This window comes from Danio aesculapii, chromosome 3 (genome assembly GCF_903798145.1).
Source record: "Danio aesculapii chromosome 3, fDanAes4.1, whole genome shotgun sequence".
Classification (NCBI taxonomy): Eukaryota; Metazoa; Chordata; class Actinopteri; order Cypriniformes; family Danionidae; genus Danio; species Danio aesculapii.
The window spans coordinates 35,963,846-35,987,006 of record NC_079437.1 but is presented as its reverse complement, the minus strand read 5'-3'; the positions used below and the strand labels follow the sequence as shown (position 1 = coordinate 35,987,006).

General features: G+C 36.4%; 1 protein-coding gene across 1 annotated transcript in view; it reads left to right on the top strand.

The window, feature by feature from the left end:
• Nucleotides 1-23,161, top strand: part of LOC130221417 (multidrug resistance-associated protein 1-like) — a 35,747-nt gene that overhangs the window by 5,700 nt on the left and 6,886 nt on the right. The window contains exons 2-14 of the mRNA XM_056453901.1: nucleotides 113-289; nucleotides 1,166-1,291; nucleotides 2,333-2,470; nucleotides 9,403-9,528; nucleotides 10,787-10,848; nucleotides 10,948-11,079; nucleotides 15,387-15,593; nucleotides 17,867-18,044; nucleotides 18,120-18,281; nucleotides 19,248-19,340; nucleotides 19,749-19,952; nucleotides 20,036-20,182; nucleotides 20,273-20,360. Of these exons, the coding sequence (XP_056309876.1) occupies nucleotides 113-289; nucleotides 1,166-1,291; nucleotides 2,333-2,470; nucleotides 9,403-9,528; nucleotides 10,787-10,848; nucleotides 10,948-11,079; nucleotides 15,387-15,593; nucleotides 17,867-18,044; nucleotides 18,120-18,281; nucleotides 19,248-19,340; nucleotides 19,749-19,952; nucleotides 20,036-20,182; nucleotides 20,273-20,360 (1,840 nt within the window). The remainder of the gene's footprint in view (nucleotides 1-112; nucleotides 290-1,165; nucleotides 1,292-2,332; nucleotides 2,471-9,402; nucleotides 9,529-10,786; nucleotides 10,849-10,947; nucleotides 11,080-15,386; nucleotides 15,594-17,866; nucleotides 18,045-18,119; nucleotides 18,282-19,247; nucleotides 19,341-19,748; nucleotides 19,953-20,035; nucleotides 20,183-20,272; nucleotides 20,361-23,161) is intronic.

Sequence of the window (23,161 nt, the reverse complement as noted above, 5' to 3'; positions counted from 1 at the left end):
GAATGAATACAAGTTATAAAACATGCGTTATTAGTTTGTGAAGACGTATATCACTCTTGATGTAACATGTTAAGGAGTTTGAGAGGTCTAATGGCTTAATGTTTTGTTTCAGGATTGGAACGTCACGTGGTACACAGCACATCCAGACCTCACAAAGTGCTTCCAGCACACAATACTGGTGTGGTTCCCTTGTTTCTATCTCTGGATTTGTGCCCCTTTCTACTGCTTGTATCTCAAATTCTATGACAATGGACGCATATCTATATCCAGCCTCTGCTGTGCCAAGACGGTGAGTCATACAAGACTTGTCATACCAATCTGTATATAGAGTCATACCAATCTGAATATAGCATCAGTCAGTTAAAAACACGTGGAGCAGGATGACACCACAAAAAGTTTTTAAAATACATGCAATTCATTCAATGGGGAAGGAAGCAGATGAACGGATCATACAGGACTAAAATGTCTCCTAGTACCTTTCTGTCAAATTTTTTTGTGTGTCTAAATATTAATGATGTATTAATATTATTATTATTAAAAATGTTTCAACTACAAACTAACATCCATTAAAGGTTCTTTCATCAACATCAACATATACATATAAAATTATAATTTTAAGATTGCAGGTAAATCAAGTCTAACAGGGATTACAGTAGTGTTTGGGGTCAAAAACATCTCTCTCGCTCCCTTTAAATTAAACATTATATTCTGCAAGAATGAATTAAGTTGACTTAATATGACACTTAAAACTAAAAGATCAAAGTAAAGATTACATTAGTGCACAATGTTACAAAGAGAATTGTAGTTCAATTAAACTAAAATGACTAGAAAGCCAATGTCATATACTTTTTTTATCAAAAAACAGTACATTTTTTCCAACACTGATTACCAGAAATGTTTCATAAGCAGCAATCAAAATGTTAAACTAATTTGTCAAGAATCAAACTAGAAAAAATATGCTGAAAATACAAATATGCCAACAAATTAATAAATTATATTTTCAAATATAGTAAAGTAAAATTGAAATAATCAAAAATTATCAAATAAATTGGTAAGCATCAGAGACTCAATTGCCCCCCAACATTTGAATGGCCATGTAAGCAAAGCAGTTTTTGTGGGAATGACACAACAGTATTGCTCACATGTTTTTGTGCACATCTTGCAGGGTTTGGCTCTCTGTCTGGCCTCCTTCGGTTTTCTGGAGATGGTCTACCTGCTGGTGGAAAGGAGGAGAGACATAGAGCATCACATGGTCTTTCTCCTGAGCCCTATAATCCGCAGCCTTACCATGGTAAATCACCGTTTTTCCAAGCCTCTATAATTTCAATACATTCAAAACTCTGCTACTAGAATTCTCACCCATACCAAATGCTCATATCACCCCAATCTACACAACCTCCACTGGCTTCCAGGACCAAAATTCTCTTAGTTACCATATTACTGCATGCCTTAGCTCCCTCAAACTTTTGTGATTTACTCACTCACTGCACTCCAACACGGTCATTGCGATCCTCTGACTCTTGTTGTCCCTCGGCATTGCCTCACTTCTATGGGGGGAAGAAAATTTTGTGTTGTTGCATCAATAATATTTCAAAATTTCTGTAAGTTTCTCCTTAAAACTCACTCATTTTCTGAATGTTAAAATCATGTTCTGTAGCTTTTGTGTCTGTTTCTTTTTTATTATTATTTCTATTTTCTCTACCCTTTTAACATTATTGTTTTTCATGTTCTAATATTGTTATTGTAAGACTTCCAAAAGTAGGCGCTATATAAAAGAAATGTATTATTATTATTCAAATTGCTCTTAAATGTACTGGTAATTATACACAAAGGATGTAAAAGTCTGGCATTAAGATATACTTGAGTGATTTAAAATGTCCACTAATCAATGTGAAAGATAAACCTGAGAAAAACAACCAGTCCAAACTAATGATTTACATTTTTTATTTATTTTTTGCCAATGAGAAATTTATCATCTGTTATATTTGAGCTTTAATGAACAAATCTTTTTGTGGCTAGACGTCTGGCAGAAGTTTCCTGAAGGGATCAGAATAAATAAGCCTCTTTTACCTCTGGTCACAGCAGACTGCAGTGTCAACAGTGGTTGTACTGTAGTAAATGGCTTTTTTTTTTTTTGAAGAGAAGTCAAATGTAAGATCCTAAAACACAAACTAAACATTAACAGTAGACTGTGTGTGCCAGGATCAATACAGAAATATCTTAACCCAAATGAATGAATTGATTAATTAAATGCTGCATGCCTACTGTTATTCAGTTGTATTCCTTTTGTGTGTGTTTGGATATTTCAAAACTGACCCCACTGTGTCCTCAGATACTGGTGGTGCTAGTGATTCACTTAGAAAGGCTGAGGGGCTTTCGTTCCTCTGTGTTTCTCTTTCTGTTTTGGATGCTGGCGGTGGTCTGCTCACTGGTTCCTCTCAGAGCCAACATACAAGCCATCATAGAGGAGGTCTGTACATCAACACTATTATCCAACTGTTGTTGCAAATTTTTTTTAATAAAACTGAGGGTAACACATTATTAAAAGTCCCCTTTAGCCATCCTTATGTATGCTATTTTGATGGTCTCACATCATTTGACTATGACTATTTTGATGGTCTTAAAGCTTGCCATCAGCTAGCTCTCTTCAACTCTCACATGGTTGCTCACTGAAGCTAAACAGGGCTGTGCCTGGTCAGTACACGGATGGGAGACCACATGGGAAAGCTAAGTTGATATCCCGAAGTGGTGTTAGTGAGACCAGCAGGGAGTGTTTGTGTTGCGGTCTGTGTGGGTCCTAGCACCCCAGTGTATTGATGGGGACTTCAAAGACCTCAAACCAACGAAAATATTGCCTCCATCCATCATGGCCTCCAAACCATCCCCATATCATAATTGGCTCCATCACTCTGTTTTCTCTCCACCAATCAGCTGGTGTGTGGTGTGTGCTGCAATATGGCTGCTGTCACATCATCCAGGTGGATTCTGCACACTGGTGTTGGATGAGGACACCACCCCCCAAAAAATGTGTAAAGCGCTTTGAGTGTCCAGAAAAGTGCAATATAAAAGGAATTATTATTATTATTATTATTATCATTAAGTTCAACCGATAAGTAATTTTACATTTACATAATTTCGCATTAACTTATTTTACCAACACTTTCTCTATGATATCAGTCAACAAATTATATTCTAGTAAATGTAAAAACTTATAATTAATTAACAGTGTCTAAAAAAGACGATCAAAAATAAATGATTGTCTACTTTTATTCCATGCTCTCAGCATTTTTCATTTTTCAGTTGATTCGAATTTGTAAATAAAATTTACAGATATCGAAGTCTATCTGAGGTTCTCAATAAAGTAGCATCTGTAAATGTAAATTTAAATTTTATTTGATTAGGAAGATTATTAAAACCTCTAGTTTTTTTATTGATTTTATTGATTCTAGCTTGAGTGTTGCTCCTAATATACTGTAAGATATAATATTATAAATATTATAACTAATAATTATAATTTTTTTAATTTATTTTAATTGAATTTATATTTTCTTTGTTGAACATGTTCTGTGTACTTACTGTAGTAATTTTAGTAACCCTAACCAATATAGTCAGTAATACATGTAATTAATTAATTTCACTCACTAGTTAAATAGTTAGTCTTTAAAAATGACAGTGTGATATTAAACTAGAAATTAATTTACAAAATTGGAAAAATAAAGTCTAGAAACCTACTTTTGTATATTACATACATCATTTCGGACCCTAAGGGTTTCTAATATCACACCTGTTTATGGTGTATTAAGAGTTTACATAAAACACAGTGAGCAAAACTGATGTCTTGTTTTAGAGCAAAACAAAAGATCACTATATTTGAGTCACATTTATAGACCATTTTAAGAAATGTTAACAATAACAATGGTCCAAACGTATTTCCTGTTTACATTTTTTATTTCCATGGCTTCCGAGATCCTGAAAGGTCCACATATTGATAAATAATGTTACGGCAGCCGATTTAACGTTAGGATATGATACAATTGCCTCTTGTTACAGTTATTAAAACAGTTTGACAACTAGCAGAAGATGTTCATGGGCCAATGACATGACCGCATTGAAATGGTTTATACATTCTGCAACATGTCAACTAACTCTCAATATAGTAATGGTTGAGGATTGATGGATCAATAAGGTTAGATTTTGAATTCGTAGAAAAGCATATACACTGGCCAAGTTATTTTCAGTCAGACATTAAAGCTATGAAAGTCTATTATGACTAGCATCTTTGCAACTGCATATCAACTAAGTCTCATTAGCGTATTAGTGTTTAATAGAGTTAGGATTAATAAAATAAATTCATTTGAACTTGAAAAGTTACATGTAGCCTTGTGAAAAGAAAATCTGAAAGGGAACATAAAAAAAGTGTTTTCTCTGGAATACTAGCCTCACGCATGCGTAACACAGGCCCCTGCGCATGGTTTTGTTAATGAGTGTTACTCAATCTCGCTCTCTAAATTTATCTGTGTTGTGTCTGAGACGAGACATAAACAAAGTGCTTACAGCTGTGCTCTTCCCAGCGCTGACATCTGGGTCTGCCGTTTTTTCCCCTTTCCGCTTCCCTCAATGGCCTCTTTGTCTCAGAGCTCAGAGCAGTCACAATCACCACTGGGGCTTTTCCAGACAGATAGAAGCAGCCCAATATATGTTTGCGGATGCTGTTACTGTCTCCCTCTGTCTGTCCCTCGCCTACTGTGATCCTCCCGCTCTATAATTATTTTACTGCATCATTTGTCACAGACACAACAACCATCGTCTTGACACTGGAGAAGAAAATATATATAAGAAAATCATATGGAAAGACAGTTGCATGTGTATATTAAGCATGGAATGTATAATCTGTGGCTGTCAGAACTGATGTATAGTGAAGGAAGTATAGCAAAGAAACATCCTAGTCAACAATCTTATAGACTGAAGCCACTGGTATACTTCCAACAAAAATTACAAGATAGTTTGGAGTAAAACTGGATAAAAACAAACTGGTAGACAAAAACTGGTAAATAACTTCTATCATTAGTTATGACTATGACATAATAGGTGGGTGTGGCTCTGAGGCTCCACCTTCTTTGATGTCAAAATATTCAGTTGATTTCATATGTTGAGGTGAGAGATATTTGCATATTCCACCACTCTCAGCGGTTTGAATAGCTATCAGATGTTTGCAAACTCTAAATGGTACTTCCAAAAAATGAACAAACAGCAAACATAATTTATTGGAGTATTGAAGTGTACACATATATTATGTCAAATATATATATATATATATATATATATATATATATATATATATATATATATATATATATATATATATATATATATATATATATATATATTATTTCTCTTTTGCAGATATTCTTTTACATTAAGAACAATTTTAGAACTATTTCTTGCACTGTAAAAAAGGATATAATCAATTAATCGTTACAGCATATGTTTTTAGTTCATTGTAACTTATTAAACTAAGTTAATCATGCTGTAACTTAAAGTTACACAAGCTGTTTTAGGTCAGTTTAACATAATATAAGTTCAATGGATTCAAAACGTTAATATGATTCAGCTTAAAAATTTCAGGCAACCAGGATTTTTTTTTACAGTGTACAGGTATTGTTACTCATTTCAAACCTGCTATGAATTAGATCGAGTTAATTTATTATTCTGTGAATCAAACATTAGATTTATATATTTGTGATATGAATCAGCAGATTTATTAAAAAAAAATCTATATAAAATAACAAACTTAATGTTTCGCAACAATCATTTGGAACTTGTGAAATTAAGAACAGCATAAACAGATATGTATGTATACTGTATGTATTCAATGCATGGCCCTAAAAAGCAAAAGTGAATGACCACAATGAAAATAATGACATATGAAAATAGACACTTGTAAAAATGTAGGTCACAAGTACAATAAGGAAGTAAAAATACAGTAAGAAACAGCTTCATGATGACAGCCTGTACATTGACATAGGAGCTAAAGCTTGATTTGCGGTGGGATCTGTTGCGCCCCAAATGAGCCCTCTGCCAATGTGCAAAAGCAAAACAACCAGCTCTTGATCCACTCATACCGCACTGTGGGAAGACATGTTCCCTGACCAGTCTGAGTTTGTCCAAACTGTTAAAGCGTACGGTGTGGTGGACAAATAATCACAGTGTCCTGCATTGTGGAATCCAGAGTTTGGACTGTGCTTATTTGAGTAAAAAACCTTGTGTTTACACACACTCTTAAAGAGGCCACTTTCTCTCATAGCTTGGCCATTTGACACCAATTCTGTTAGAAGTCTATAGGAATAGATGCCCTCTGTGGCCCCTGTAAAACTTTCAACTGGATCTCCAGGCCTCTGGCAAAGGTTGTTGTTGTTTTGAACCCAAAGCCCGGACCTCTAGCATATTTTCTCTCAAATAAATCCTGAACCTTGTATCATGCTATACACAAATAGGTCAAATGCACAGAGGTTAAACTTCATGCCAAATGACAAACAAAAATATTGGCTGTAACACAGTAATGCAAACAATAGCGTTATTTATATATCTGTAGAAACATTTAATAAATATGGGTCAAAGATGACATGGCTCAATTTGGTGTGTGGATTTAATAAAGATCTAATGTAAATGACGTTGTTGAAATTATGACTTTAAAGGGGTGGTCCAGAGTGTATTTTTAAGACTTGGTTGTGTTTATAAGATGCAAAGCATTGTGTGCTCATGCTTCATTTGTAGAAAATCAGGTTATTTTTTCAGATATCTTACCTTGATTATATACTGCTACTTAGCTAACATGAAAACAACTAGTTCCTCCGAAAGGCCCACCCTCAAGAGGCTCTGATTGGTCAGCTAACATAATGGGCTGTGATTTGTGGATCAGCTCCACATCACCAGGAAAAGCGTCACATTGTTTACATTCTTTTTTATGTCCTTGCTACAACATAGCGTTAACGCTAGACACTATGCATGTAATAGAGCAATTTTAACAAATAAATAAAAAAATACTTACAGGTTGTGGCTCACAAGTCACAGCTTCGTCTATTATAGTTGGAACTGCTCCTTCTTTGAGGAGTTTTTAGCCGAATCCAGCACTGAACTGGGAGAGATTCTAAAAGCTCTCCTTTGTCAAATGCTAGCTATATTTTTTTATAATTCTTTGAAACATAATTAAAATTAAACTGTAAGCACTTCTCTCTTTGTGTCGTGTCCTTTGGAAGCCCACATACAGAAACAGAAGAAGCTTTGTTGGAAAGCAGCATTTGCATGGCATTTTAGCTTTCTCTGCTACATTACAGCGACATGGCCACGCGTGGTATATGCGTGTAACCTGAAGCGTTTGTGATCTCACCAACCGGATGTATATATTTTTTTGTAATCCTCAAACTTGTTCGCTGTAGGCTTTGCTAAGCTAACTCTGTAAAAGCCAATGTCTCCCTTTGCATTGAACTTTGAGCGTATTACATTGAGAGATGTTGTTTATGTTCACACAGCTACATTACACATCACACAAGTTTAAAAGATGATTTCATAGTAAACCACCCCTTCAAAAGCCATTAAACAAAAGTCGTAATCTCTAGTCTAAAGTTTGACTTAAACTCATAACCATGACAATAAACGTCATCCTTAGGAGAAAAAAAGTGTTAAAATTATGAAAAACTTTTTTAAATTTATATTATTACATATTAGTTGAAATTGAGACATAACTATGATATAAAAGCCAAAATTATGACATACTTAATAATATCATATTAAGTTGAAATTCTGATATTAAAAGTCATAAATAGGCGATAGTCAAAAAGTCTGACATAGTTTAAATTATCAACTTTGAAAATCATAATTATGAGATTAATATTAAATTATGGCAGTCAAATGTTTTACAAAAACTCACAATCGTTACATTAAAAGTCTGAAAAATTCTGACTCTAAATTATGACAGATTATAAGAGATAACTCATAAAACATACATAACAGTTATAACTGACTTATAACTTATAAGATTCTAAATAATTACATATAAAGTAGAAATTATGATTTCAAAACTCTTAACTAAATCTACATTTTCGCAGATTGTGAGACATACATCGAAATGATGAAATAATATGTTGAAAATACTTGCAAGATCACTGACTGAACAGAATATTCAGTCATTTCAGACAAACATTATTATATAGTTCACAATGATGCTGCGATTGAATCTTTCTACTCTAACAGCATCTGCTGAAACTAATATGTCCGTGGTCTATATTTTTTTCAATTATGATATAGAAGTGTTCAATAAAAGGATTGTTGAGTCATTAATCCTGGTTTGATGAAATATTTAGGTCATTATAATAAGCTGAGGTCTTCGAAAGGAAGGGAGGGGCACAGCAGGCACCATCCCCAAAAGAAAACTGCCCACATCAGCCACCAGACCCACCTCTGCACACTGCGGTCAGACAAAGTGGGCGGCTGATCCTAGATCAGCTTTGGCATTAAGGCTGGTAGAAGACAAAATATGGAAATGGTCCCACAGGAAGCATGAAGCTTATTATGTGGTGAACGACTCCTTGGGAAATCCCTGGCAAATGTCTGTCTGATTGGTCATCTCAACACGGGAAAAATCAAAACAAGGGCATCCGCTGCGTAAAACATATGTTGGATAAGTTGGCGGTCATTCCGCTGTGGTGACCCCAGATTAAAAAAAGGGACTAGGCTGTAAAGAAAATGAATGAATGAATGAATGAATGAATGAAATAACCATGTGCAGATTTTTATTCCTGCTGTTAACAGCTGCATGCAACAGCTTTGGCTAAACTAAATAGTTTTTCTTGGTGAAAATGGGCCTTCGTTTAATTTACTAAGGATAATAACTATGATGATAGTTTTGAAAGTCTTAACAATAATGCCAATTCACCACAGCTATAACCATAACAAAAACAGATGAACAACGTTGTTAGAATCACTTTTTAGATCAACTTATTAGGCTAATGAATGATAAAAACAGTGAACAACATTGTTAGAATTGCTTTTAAACGCTGAGAGACAATCAGATTTAATCCTGAGGTGATGTGTGAGCATTTAAATTACTTTATCTCTACAAATTAAACACCAAACAATACAAGTTATAAAGAAAATAAAGAAAGACAGCTGTTGTGTACACAAACATTTTTTTTAAGTAAATGGATACAGATATTTGATATGCTGTATACTACCTTCATGTTAGTGTTATATAATCATTTACACACTGCAACATCACAACAACAGCACAAAATTTAGGGAGAAAAAGAAATATTGGTGTTTTGTCAAAATGAGTGTACCATCTCTGTGTAAAGTGCCCCACTCTGCCATCTACATCCTGCTGATAACCAGTGATGTGTTTTGCAGGGTTTCTCTGCAGATGCGATGAGATTTGTGGCATTTTTCACATTCTTCTCTCTTCAGCTGGCACAGCTCATCCTCAGCTGTTTCGCTGACCAGCGGCCACACACTCTTAAACCTGTATATGTGAAGGTATAACTTGTATTATGCATGTTTTGACATTGATATTTTTGGTAACACTTTATTTGAAGGGGGTGACATTTTTCTGAGATCTCTTTGTTATGACTACTTGACATAAACAATTGTGTCACAACATGTTAGCATCTTTGTTATGACAACTTGACATTAGCAGCACAACAAAGCCTGTCATAAATCTGTCATAAACATTATTGTCATGTCATCTTGAATATTTTGCTGATCACTTTTGTCAATGGAACAAAATGTATTAGTCATTAAATTTTTATTTTAGAATAGTGTTGTTACAATATCATATTGCACCACTGTAGTTCAGGGCAAGAAAATATTAATGACACTGTTTTTAAATTCATGACATAATTATAATATTAATCTAATGTTTATGGCCTAATGTTAATCATGTTTATGAGAGATTTATGACAAATTATGTTGTCTCGATAATGTAAAGACATCTCAAACAATGTCACCTTCCCATTTAAAATGACATAACTGAGCAAATGACAATTTGATAGTTGTTATAAGCAGTGGTGTAGTCCTTGCTATATGCACGTATACTCAGTATGCCTACTTCCACGAGCTGTTTGGGTATTACCAGTTCTGAGGATCAATAATTAAACTTCCCATATTTTAGTGTATTATTTTAAATTCTTACTTAAAAATGTATATTTTTCTTTGTTTACCCCAAAAGGATCTGTTCCTGACTATTAGCCTCACTATTAACTAAACATAAATCATTAAATAGGATTAGACTATTAGCATCTCCCTTTAAAACGAATAAATTTGTTCCAAACCGGTTTGACTTTTTTTTTTTCCTTTTGTTGAACACAAAAGAAGATATTTTGAAGAAAGCTGGAAACCTGTAAACATGGACTTACATTGACAACATTGTCTTAGTATTTGTTTTTCCTTTCATTGTGGAAGTTAATAGTTAAAGGTAACTGATGTAAAAAAATAAATAAATAAAAATTCTATATATATATATATATAGCTAATGAATCAAAGAAACATTGACTTACATAATTTCTTTGCCTACTTTCAATTAAAATTTGGGTCGGGTGTAATAGTACACCACCTTTTTTAGGGCTACACCACTGGTTATAAGCATACATAAAATTCCATTCATATTCATGTAGTCATGTCATTATGTTAAAATGGCTTCATTACAGTCTAATGAACACCTCCTTCAAGTAAAGTGTTACCCTTTTAATTTTTGGATAATATTTAAAATTCATAATACCTTGTATTTTTCCACTAGAACCCATGCCCAGTTGAGGATGCCTCTTTCCTGTCAAAATTACTGTTCTGGTGGTACGGCAGGTAGAGTCACCTCTCGGTCTCTCGTTTCTGGACTTCTTGAAAAGCTCTAGAGAATAAGTCACAGATTTACTGAGAAATGCAAATATTTGTGCTCCACAGACTGGTGGTGAAGGGCTACCGCTCACCTTTAAAAGCTGAAGATCTCTGGTCTCTACGAGAAGAGGATACGTCTGAAAAAATCATCTGTGATCTTGAAAAAGAGTGGGCAAAACAATGGGCCAAACTGCAAGAGTAAGACACTTGCTGTGTCCTTTATTGCACGTTTTCCATTCTGAGATGAAGATTTTATTGACTGTTGTGCCAACATTGAATATTTACAATGAAAAATCTTTGGATTAAAGAGTGTTTAATCATAATTAGAACCCCAAATCTGTAAAGGTTGTGACAATATGAAAAACGCAAATAAAAAAAGAAAGACTTGTATTTCACTGCAGACAACACAACAAACATTATTTAATGTGCTCCTCATCGTTTTTACTTTTTAAAAATAAACATATTCCAATTTTGGTTCTTGAAACAAACAAAAAAGTTGTAACAGTAAAGCAATTACCACTTTGTAAAGTTGGCATTCATTTTAACAACACTTAAAAGACATTTAGGGACTGAAGACACCAAGTGATGAAGTGTTTCAGGTGTAAGTTTGTACCACTTTTCCTGCAAACAAGTCTTAATGTAGGCAACAGTACTGGGTCTTCACATTTTGAGCTTCAAAATGCACCACACATTCTTTATTGGAGACAGGTCAGGACTGCAGGCAGGCCAGTCAAGTACCTGTATCTTCCTTCGCAGCCAAAACTTTGTAATGTGTGCAGAATGTGGATGTGCATTGTCTTGTTGAAATATGCATGGGTGTCCCTGAAAAAAAGACGTTTCTGCATTAATGGTGCCATCAAGATAAGATACCTTTGCCAAGGGCACTGACACAATCCCATACCATGACAGACCCTGACTTTTGGACTTGTTGCTGGTAACAACTTCCAACTTTTTTTTTCCAACTTTTTGTTGCTGCTGACTTCCAGACTCTGCTTGCATCTTTCGACCTCAAAAGAGCACCTACTTCTGCTACTCACAAATCAGGTAATCAACTAGACCTTATTTACACTCGACATTGCCTCGCTGACCAGACACTAGTAACTCCACTACAAACATCGGATCATTTCCTTCTCTCTCTCAACATCCACATTACTCCTGAGCCGCCACACACTCCAACTCTAGTTACCTTTCGCAGAAACCTACGCTCTCTCTCACCCACTAGACTATCCACCATTGTTTCTAACTCTCTTCCTCCATCTTGCAAACTCTCTGCACTTGATACGAACAGTGCCACTGATACACTCTGCTCCACGCTAACATCATGCCTAGACAGACTATGCCCTCTGACATCCAGGCCAACCCGGGCCAGTCCTCCTGCACCCTGGCTCTCTGATGTTCTCCGTGAGCATCGCTCAAAACTTCGGGCTGCGGAGAGAATTTGGCGAAAAACTAAAAATCCTGAACAGCTCATAACATACCAAACTCTTCTCTCTTCTTTCTCGACTGAGGTTACTTCTGCAAAGCAGACATACTTCCGTCAGAAAGTCAACAGTGCCACCAATCCTCGCTTACTTTTTAAAACATTTTCCTCCCTCCTCTATCCTCCTCCTTTACCAGCATCCTCCACACTCACTACTGATGACTTTGCTACATTCTTTTGCACCAAAACTGCAAAAATCAGTGCTCAATTTGCTGCACCTTCAACAAACACGCAAGATACACCACCAACACCACACACACTCACCTCTTTTTTCCAGCTCTCTGAGTCTGAGGTGTCCAATCTCGTGCTATCAAGCCATGCAACCACCTGTCCGCTTGATCCCATTCCCTCTCATATCTTGCAAGCTATTTCTCCTGCAGTCATACCAACACTGACTCACATAATTAACACATCTCTTGACTCTGGTCTATTCCCTACTTCATTTAAGCAGGCTAGGGTAACCCCACTGCTAAAGAAACCCAACCTGGATCAAACGCTACTTGAAAACTACCGACCGGTATCTCTGCTTCCATTCATGGCCAAGATTTTGGAGAAAGTAGTGTTCAATCAAGTCCTGGACTTTCTTACTCAAAACAACCTCATGGACAACAAGCAATCTGGCTTTAGGAAAGGCCACTCAACTGAGACTGCCCTGCTCTCGGTCGTGGAGGATCTCAGACTGGCTAAAGCAGACTCTAAATCATCTGTCCTCATCTTGCTGGATTTATCAGCTGCTTTTGACACTGTAAACCACCAGATCCTGCTATCTACGCTTGAGTCACTGGGCGTCGCAGGCACTGTTATTCAATGGTTCAGTTCCTACCTCTCGGACAGGTCATTCAGGGTGTCGTGGAGGGGAGAAGTGTCCAACCTACAGCATCTAAACACTGGGGTACCTCAGGGCTCTGTTCTTGGGCCACTTCTCTTCTCTATCTACACGGCATCTTTAGGAACAGTCATCCAGAAACATGGTTTTTCCTACCACTGCTATGCTGATGACACCCAGCTATACCTCACTTTACACCCTGACGATCCCTCGGTTCCAGCTCGCATTTCAGCCTGCCTGTCAGACATTTCACACTGGATGAAAGATCATCATCTCCAGCTTAACCTCACGAAAACGGAAATGCTTGAAGTTTCTGCCAACCCGACTCTTCACCATAACTTTTCAATCCAGATGGACGGAGCAACCATCACTGCATCCAAAATGGTAAAAAGCCTTGGAGTAACAATTGATGACCAACTGAACTTCTCTGACCACATTTCTAGAACTGCTCGATCTTGCAGATTCGCACTCTACAACATCAGAAAGGTCCGACCCTTCCTATCTGAACATACAGCTCAACTCATTGTTCAAGCTCTTGTTCTCTCCAAACTGGACTATTGCAACTCTCTGCTAGCCGGGCTACCAGCTAGTTCTATCAAACCTCTTCAGCTGCTTCAGAACGCTGCAGCACGAGTGGTCTTTGATGAACCCAAAAGAGCACATGTCACTCCGCTACTCACCCGTTTGCACTGGCTGCCAGTTGCTGCCCGCATCAAATTCAAAGCTCTGATGTTTGCTTACAAAGTGACCTCTACCTTGGCTCCTTCATATCTGCTCTCACTTCTGCAGATATATGTGCCCTCCAGAAACTTGCGTTCTGTGAATGAACGTCACCTCGTTGTTCCAACCCAAAGAGGGAAGAAATCACTTTCCCAAACTCTCACATTCAATCTGCCCAGTTGGTGGAATGAACTCCCTAACTACATCAGAACAGCAGAGTCACTTGCTGTCTTCAAGAAACGACTAAAAACGCAACTGTTTAGTCTCCACTTTCCTTCCTAATCTGCAACTGCCTCTCTGGCTATACCACTAACTGTGCCCTCTCTCTCTCTCTCAAAGAAAAAAAAAAAAAAAAAATTTTTACTAATGCTTTGCTTCTTAGACTTTACACACCTGAAACTTGTCTATAGCACTTGTTCACTGCTGCTCTTATAGTTGTGTGAATTGCTTCCTTGTCCTCATTTGTAAGTCGCTTTGGATAAAAGCGTCTGCTAAATGACTAAATGTAAATGTAAATGTAAATGTAACAGTCTGGATGATGCTTCTCTTTTTTGGTTTGGAGCACATGGCATCCATTTCTCCCAAAAAAGTTGATTCACCACGTTTCCACTGTGTGATGGTCCATCCCAGATGCCTCCAAGCACAGAGAAGTTGACGTCGCTTCTGGACACTGTTAACATAGAGTTTCCTTTTGGCACAGTGCAGCTTTCACTGGTAATTGTGGATGTAACTACATATTGTGGTACTTGACAAAGGTCTGCCAAAGTAGTCCTGAGCCCATGTGGTGAAATCGCTTAAAGATGGGAATTCTTGACGCAGTGCTGCCTGAGGGATCAGAAATCAAAGTAGTTCGGCTAAAGCTTAGGCTCTTGTCCTTTATGCACTAAAATTCCTCCAGATTCCTTGAATTTTTTTTATTATGTTATGCACTGTTAAAGGTGAAATAACTAAATGTCTTTCATTGAGGAACATTGTTTTTAAAGATTTCAATAATTTTCTCACGTATATTAGCAAACTGGCGATCCTCTGCCCATATTTGCTCCTAAAGGGCTAAAACCTTTCTTGGATGCTGATTTTGTACCAAATTATAATTACAATTACCTGTCGACATAACCCGTTTCAACTCACATCATTATTTATCCAATTTACCTGATTAATAGCCCTAAACTGCTCCTGCCCCAACTTTTTGAAAAGGTCTAAATGACAGGAAAGGATGTATATTTACAAATGAGATTAAATTGACCAGACAAAACATGAAATATTTTGTGTTCATACTGTCTGCAGTGAAATACAAGTCAAAGTAAATTTGGCAAATTTGGAAACCACTACTTTCTTTTTTTATTTGCGTTTTCCATACTGTCCCAACCTGATTTCTGATTTGGGGTTGTATAACTATTGCACTGATTAAAATGTTGCTGCCTAGTCATGTTTGGCAATGATTCTTTTATTGATTCAGTGTGTCTGATCATTCCTCCACAGGAGAGAGAGCTCTCTGAATGGAACAGAAGCACGTGGTTATAAGCTGAGTGAGCAGAAGCAGCTGCTCAGAAAACTCCACAAGGAACAGTGCGCAGGCTTCGTTTTGCTCCGGACACTGGCCAAAAATTTCGGCCCTTACTTTCTGACTGGGACTCTCTGTCTTGTCATTCAAGATGCTTTTATGTTCTCCATCCCACAAGTCCTAAGGTGAGAGAAGCAGTGAAAACTAAAAGAATGTTCTTTTATGCTAACCAAGGCTGCATTTCTTCATTCAAAACAGTGTAATACTGTGTTTTAACTATTACACGTGAAAATACCAGATTTCTGCTTTTTATAATAAATTTTTTTTGTGATTTGATATGATGATATGCTGCTTTAAAAATATTTGTTTATGTTTATTAATTTAGGAAATGAATAAAACAAATATGTCAATTTTAATGGATTCTTGCTGGATAAAAGTATTTATTTGTGTCCACAAAAAAATTAACTAAACAAATACAAATTATTTTAAACAAAAAGGTGTCTATGATGAACAATAATTCATGATTATGCTAATCTACAGTATATGGGAGGCAGCACATATTAAATTATATTTGATAAGGGAAAAACATGCCACTGTGCAAATGTAGCGCAAGACCTTTATCAGGTAATTGCAGTGTTGTGCAACAAAAACACTGGGGGAACCATAACTATGTCTATGAACTTGTTGGCCTTTCTCAGCATTGAGTGTGAATCCCCATCACAGACAGGAATAACAGCACATTCTACTTTGGTACAGCCACATACTGTTAATTACGTGCCATTCACTCCACACAGCATCACGTTGTTTGTGGCTGAGCTATAGCTCAGAAAAGGCAAAGAAACTGCAAGTAGATCATCATAACAAGCCACTATGTCTGGCATTTAACAAGCCAAGAGCAGTGTGGTGGATTGACTGCTCCAGAACCACAGGAACCGTGGCCTCACTAACACCACAACACCCCTTTATAATAACTGTGCACCCTGAAAAACTTTGATGTATGTACCTGGCAATAATATAAATTAGGTTTAGCTGTACTTGGTCCAAGAAGGGGGTCATCAATTATGTGCACATCCCAGTTTCTTTAGGTTTGGCTTGCGTTTGCTGTATTGTAAGTCAGACAAAGATTAAATATACACATATACATCTTGAAAAATACAGTAATGTGCATATTGTAAGCCTTAGGCTGCCACTTGCTTTGGTAGTCTAAGGCTTTGGCACAGTACTCTATAGATATCCATATGAAGTTCAGTGCTGTCTGAAAATGTTCATATAAAATGAGCTGCATATTATCTGCTTGCTATGTTTACGTTCAATTATGTCACTTTAAATGGAATGAAAAGAACTAATTAATTCTCATAAACATAAAAATACTGAACCCATACACAGGAGACTGAAAAAAGGCTAATTTTTAGAAAACAATTATTGACCTCCCTTGGCACAGCTTGAACTGTTTTGAGAAGAGTTTAAACGATATTTTCACCATTCACACAAATAAATTCTATTTATTCAATTTATCTTGTACTATATTAGTTAAATGTTTAGTTTATGTCTAGTGTGTGTCATGTTTTGTTTTTAAAATTGCACATTGGAGTATGGGAGAAACGCAATTTCAGTCTGCTGTGTAATGTACTGTTGCATGGTTTGATTGACAATAAAGTTGACTTGACTTGACTTGAAATTCAATAAATAACCATCAACAAACTATCTTAATTTGCATTATCCTAAAATTGTACATACCTGCCAATTAACAGTCACCTTTACTTACCACATTGCTCTCGACTGTAGAAAGTGTAGAAAGTTTTTTGACAAAATGTGATATGTAATATTAGGACTTTTTCAGTACTTCAGTACAGAGTTCTTCTTTAGATTTAAGCTGGCAAATCCTTATTTGTCCAAATGATCCCGTACTACCTCCAAAATATTCAGGTGTAAAATATACAGAGCCTATTTCATAATGAACTGTATTTAATTAGCTGCTTTTTTCTCAAAATATGATTTAGCTGCATTAGAAGTGTGTTTGGGATCATTAACATGCTGAAATATAAAGCTAATACCAATTATGCTTTCTAGAAGGAAATAAAACCTTTCTGTAGTTTTCAGTTTTCACAATCCCATCAATTCAGACAATATTGGCAACTCTACTGGCATAAATGCAGACCCAAACCAGGCCAGAGCCTTCACTATATTTCACGAAAGGCTGCAAGCACTGATTTTTCCATATATCTCCAATTAGACCAAAAATGAACTAAAAACAACTAGTCTTAAACAAAACAAAATCTGTATTTTCTGGTTGTATTTTAATAAAGAAAATGATAAATAATTATATATTATGATACTATTACTAAAACAACAAATGTAATGGTGGTCTAAAACCTTTGCACAATACTGTATATATAAAAATGGCATGCTAATATTTGGGTCCCATTAAATCATAATAATATTTGCTCTTGTTCTTCAGTCTACTGCTTGGCTATGTGAGGGATGAAGATGCCCCCTTGTGGAAGGGTTACCTCTTCGCCTTTTCACTGTTCCTGTTGTCTTGCCTGCAGTCCCTATTTAACCATCAGTACATGTATACCTGTTTCGCAGTTGGCATGAGAGTAAAAACTGCAGTTATGGGCCTGGTGTACAGGAAGGTAAATCTTTGTGTGTTTACTAGCAAATGCAAAGAGGCATTTAATGGGTCTTACATTTACTCTGGTTGTCCACAGTCTCTGGTCATCAACAGTGCAGCCCGCAGGACATGTACAGTCGGAGAGATAGTGAACTTGGTTTCAGCTGATACCCAGAAGCTCATGGATTTTGTAGTGTACTTCAATGCAGTGTGGCTGGCTCCCATTGAAATCGCCTTGTGTCTTTTCTTCCTCTGGCAGGTAAGAACAGATGCTTCTATAGAGATAAAAAAGTTCTTGTTTATTGTTATTCATGTTATGTTGTAATGTTATACTTTCCTAAAGTATAGTGAATTTACTTAAAAGTGTACAAAAGCTTTTTAAAGTATATTCCATTTAGTCAGTGCGATAGCCTTGGAGGAAGCGCTCCGACATGTTGCACAACTGTCCTTTGTGTTTAAAAATCCTAGCTCATGGACCTTTCCCCATCCTATTCTCATATTTCTCTCCAACCTCATTCTTGTCCAACTACTGTCCTATTCCAAAAACAAATCTTTAAAAAAGTATAGTCCATTTGATGTATGCAAACACAAAAAGTTATAGGACATGTACTCATCTGCAAATTCAATTTAATAGGTACACCCATTCGTATCTAATCAGCCAATTACATGACAGAAACTCATGTACATGTCCACATTTAAAGCATGTAAATGTGGTCAAGACGATCTGCTGAAGGTCAAACAGAGCGTAAGAATGGAGAGAAAGTGAGTGACTTTGAAGATGTTATGAATTTTGGTGGCAGACGAGTTGGTCTGAGTATTTTAGAAACTGCTGATTTTCATGCATTACAAGGTCTCTAAGGTTTAAAAAAATCTAAGGTACAAAGAAATTCAGCAAGTAACAGTTCTGACAGAGTTAGAAAAATCGAAAACTGGTTTCTTCAACATGACAATGAGTTAAAAATACAAAAATTATAAAGAGTATACCATGGCATTAAGGGTACAGCAGCTTGTCACTGGGTTTTTTTAAGAGGCCTGTCTAAAGACATTTCACTGAGCAACAAAATACATTCCCAGTTGTACACCTGTACCTGTTGTACACCTAAAGGTACAATTTTGCCATGAAAATGAAATTAAATGTATTGAAATGAAATTCATTTTATAGTCATTAATTGATCTGTTTTTAAATTTATTCTTTTTACTTTTCATTCGTCTCACCCCTGTACAGCACCTTGGCCCATCCGCATTGGCTGGTATTGCCATTGTGATTCTCATCTTTCCTTTAAATGGGTTCATTGCCAAAATGAGAAGCAAGCTCCAGGTATTGTCCATATTGTTCCTTTAATATAATTATTATTCCTATTTATTATATTCATGCTGTGTCAAGTGAGGTCATATCGGTACATAGTATCATCAATCTGCTTCATCTCTACAGATCATTTAAAACACAAGCATGTAAACAGTCCATGCAGTTCTGTCCTTTAATGTTGTGATGTTTCGAATGTGGTAAAAAATTACAGGATTTCATATTAATTTACATATTACATATTAACTACAAATGACATACTGTAAAACTGAATGTCTTTATTTGCTTAGTCTCAAACATTCAAAGAATTTGAAAACTTTGGAAATTTGTAATTAAAAAAAAATGGAAATATGGGTTTCTTTCTTTTCTCTCAAACAATCTTGATTGCATGACTCTGAATTCACATGCATTTACTGCTTTCAGGAGGTCCAGATGAGGTACATGGATGGACGCATTAAGCTGATGAATGAGATTTTGAGTGGCATAAAAATCCTGAAGTTTTACGCGTGGGAGAATGCCTTCAGAGAGAGAGTGCTCGGATACAGGGAAAAAGAGCTGAATGCTCTGAAGAAGTCCCAGATACTTTACTCCATTTCCATTGCCTCCTTCAACTCATCCACTTTTTTGGTATATTTCATATGGACATCAGCAAATATTCAAATAATCCTAACATCTATATAATTTTATGACATACTCTATATTGCCTCCAGATTGCATTTGCCATGTTTGGGGTCTATGTGCTAATTGATGATAAGCATGTTCTGGATGCGCAGAAAATCTTTGTGTCCATGGCTCTTATTAACATACTTAAAGCTCCACTCAGTCAACTGCCATTTGCAATGAGTACTACCATGCAGGTGAGCACCAGTATATGCACTATATGTATTATAATGTTAGAGCACTTTCAAGAATATTTAGAAGACATCTTTTTTCTTTCCATTTCTAAGGCTGTGGTTTCTCTTAAACGACTCGGGAAGTTTCTCTGTCAAGATGAGCTGAAACTTGATAGCGTGGAGAGAGTTCCATACAATCCCGGTGAGTGAATCCGCTTTTCATACTTTGTTTTATGATATAAAACACTTGATTTGTGATGAGAAACATTTTTAAATGTTGAACAATAAAGAGTTTTGTCCTAAAGTAGGAAGGCGTAACCAAAACCATCATCCAAAAAAAAATAAAAAAATAAATAAGTTACTGATTTGCCAGAAACACCCACCTTGAAAAATATTTCTGTGAGACAAGCTCATTTGTGTAAGACTTTTGAAACATTAATTTAAACACTGTAATTTCATAAACACTATAAGGAAATTTTGTGGCTATGAGGTGGGTTTTGGTAGAGGCTAAAATGTGCTTTATGACTTCATGCAGCGGTTAGTGGAAGGGGATTTTCAGCTTTGGAGCTGTAATTACATATTTATATAACTTTTTTCCACATTTTTGTCTGTTAAAAGTCTTTTTTTTAATTGGTTTATTAGAAATGCATCTATTTTTTGTAATAAAGTTCGAGAGTCTGTCTTTCTCTTTTCTTCACCATTTGATTATTCTTAATAACAAACTCAGGCTCGTAATAACCTGTGGTTGAAGTTTATGCAAAAGCATTAACCAAAAATGTCACCCTGTTGCCTCATTTACTTTTGTCATGGCTTCATGACGTCCTTCAGACTTTGATAGCCCTTTGTTTGGGAGAGTTAAAAATAAAAACTCAGTTGATAATCAGTGTGGCTGAAGACAGAAGGATTAAAAACCCAAGTCTCTGCAGAGAGTGAAACACCTGAAATCATCTTATAATGACAAAGGAAGCTATTGGGAAAAGTGAAGCTACTGAAGCAACTGAAACAAGAGAGGCATTTGGCTAAAACTGCATTCAGCATGTAGCAAGTAAGCAACTTCTTCAGCAGGGAAGCGAAACACATGATTAAAGGTGAACTACAGGACGAGTTCATGAAGCTTGTTGAAGCAAGGACAAAACGAGTTGAAGCAATTTTAAAGGCTGGCGAATTCTTCAAACCATGGATCCAGTCAGGTCAAGGTGGGAATGTTGGATGGAAATGTTGTCATTCTCCCAAACCAAATGAAGGAGAGCATTTACATTTGAGGAGGCAATACACACAAGAAAGGATAGTTATACATAACAACTGTCAGTGCTTAGACATAAGTGCTAGAGTAAGGAGAAGGGTGTTTTTTGTTTTTTTTTTTGAAAGAAAGTGAGAAGGAGAACAAGAAGAACAAAAACAAGAAAAACAAGAAGAAGAAGAAGAATGTTTCTATAGGTGGTTTGTCAAGCCCACTTACCTGTGTGAGGCACACTCAGAATCAATAATAATTTGGGATTGTTGTGTGGTGAGGTGGGAGAGAGAAGATGGAGTGTTTGCTTTGAACCTCTCAGGTGATGTTGGGAAAAAAATGGGTTTTTAGTTGTCATTTGAATGATACCAGTGAATTCGTAGTCCATGTGGGAATGAGTAGATAATAAAGCCCTAGGCGTCGGACACTATATCCAATGACCTTAATCAACTTCTCAAAGAGAAAGAAATTTAAGGGTTGGTAAAAATGTCCTTGTAGAAGAAGTGAGAGAAATGACACCAAACCCACTGACTAGGCAAGAATTGTTTATCCAAGAAGCCAGCCTTTATCTAGGCCTGCTCTGAAGAAACTCTACTTGTTCCTGCATCAGAAGCAGAAGTCAGAATTGAGAATGTGGTTTCCACACTTGCAACACAATGGAAAAGTTGGAAAATCTATCCTAGACTAAAGACTAAATCCACAGGAATGGATCTGAAGAAGCAGCTGTTTATATTGTGAAACAAGATTTGAATAACCTGGGAGGATCATGTGGGTTTGAAAGCAATGCTCCCTAAATTCCACCAACATCTGAAATGTGCAACAAGAGGAACTAACACACGGGACAAGGTTTACTCAAACTTAAAGCTGAGCTACAGAGCTAAACCACTACCACAGCTGGACCAGTCGGACCATTTGTCCCTGCTCTTAATCCCTGCAGACATCACACTGAGGGAAAATGTTCCTGCCGGCATCAAAACTGTTAAAATCTGGCCAGACGGAGCCTATTGGCAGCTGCAGAAGTGTTTTAGCAGAACTCATTGGGAGATTTCTAAATACCAGGAACTAGAGGTGTTTACTGACACTGTGCTATATAAAAATTTGTGTGGACTGTGTCATGGTGGAGACACAAATCTGGGTCTTTCTTAATCTAAAACCTGAATGACAAAGGAGGTACATTGCTATTAAATATGGAAATTGAGGCCTCTACAGTGTGGTCTGAGTTAATCTTATAATGCATCAAGAAGGCCAAGGCAGAGTACAGAAAAAAGATCTAGTAACATCTGAATAGTAACAGCAGAAAGCAGGTGTGGGATTGTGTTCAACACCTCGCCAAACTACTGGCCCAATCTCCAAGCAGCTGAAGGTGATCACTGACTACGTTTACATGGACACCAATAATTAGATTTTAATGTGATTAAGACAATACTCTGATTACGAGTTAACCATGTAAACAGCGATTTATGATTAATCAGATTAAGGTCATAATCGAACTAAAGAAAAATGAAATTAAAAGACGTGTGGAGTATGCCGATTTTAGTCACATTATTGAAATGCCGTACAGACATGTAAACACCTTAATCTAACTATTACCGTCATAATAGGACTTTTCGCCATGTTTTACGACAGAATAGTACACACACACAGCTGTTCGACACTCTTTGCACCTACCGAGTCAGTGCAGACAGACACACAGACACCTGCATCGTGAAATGCTGAGGGTTTTTTTTTTTTCTTCCATTCAGCTTGCGGTATGAACTTCCATTAAAACAACA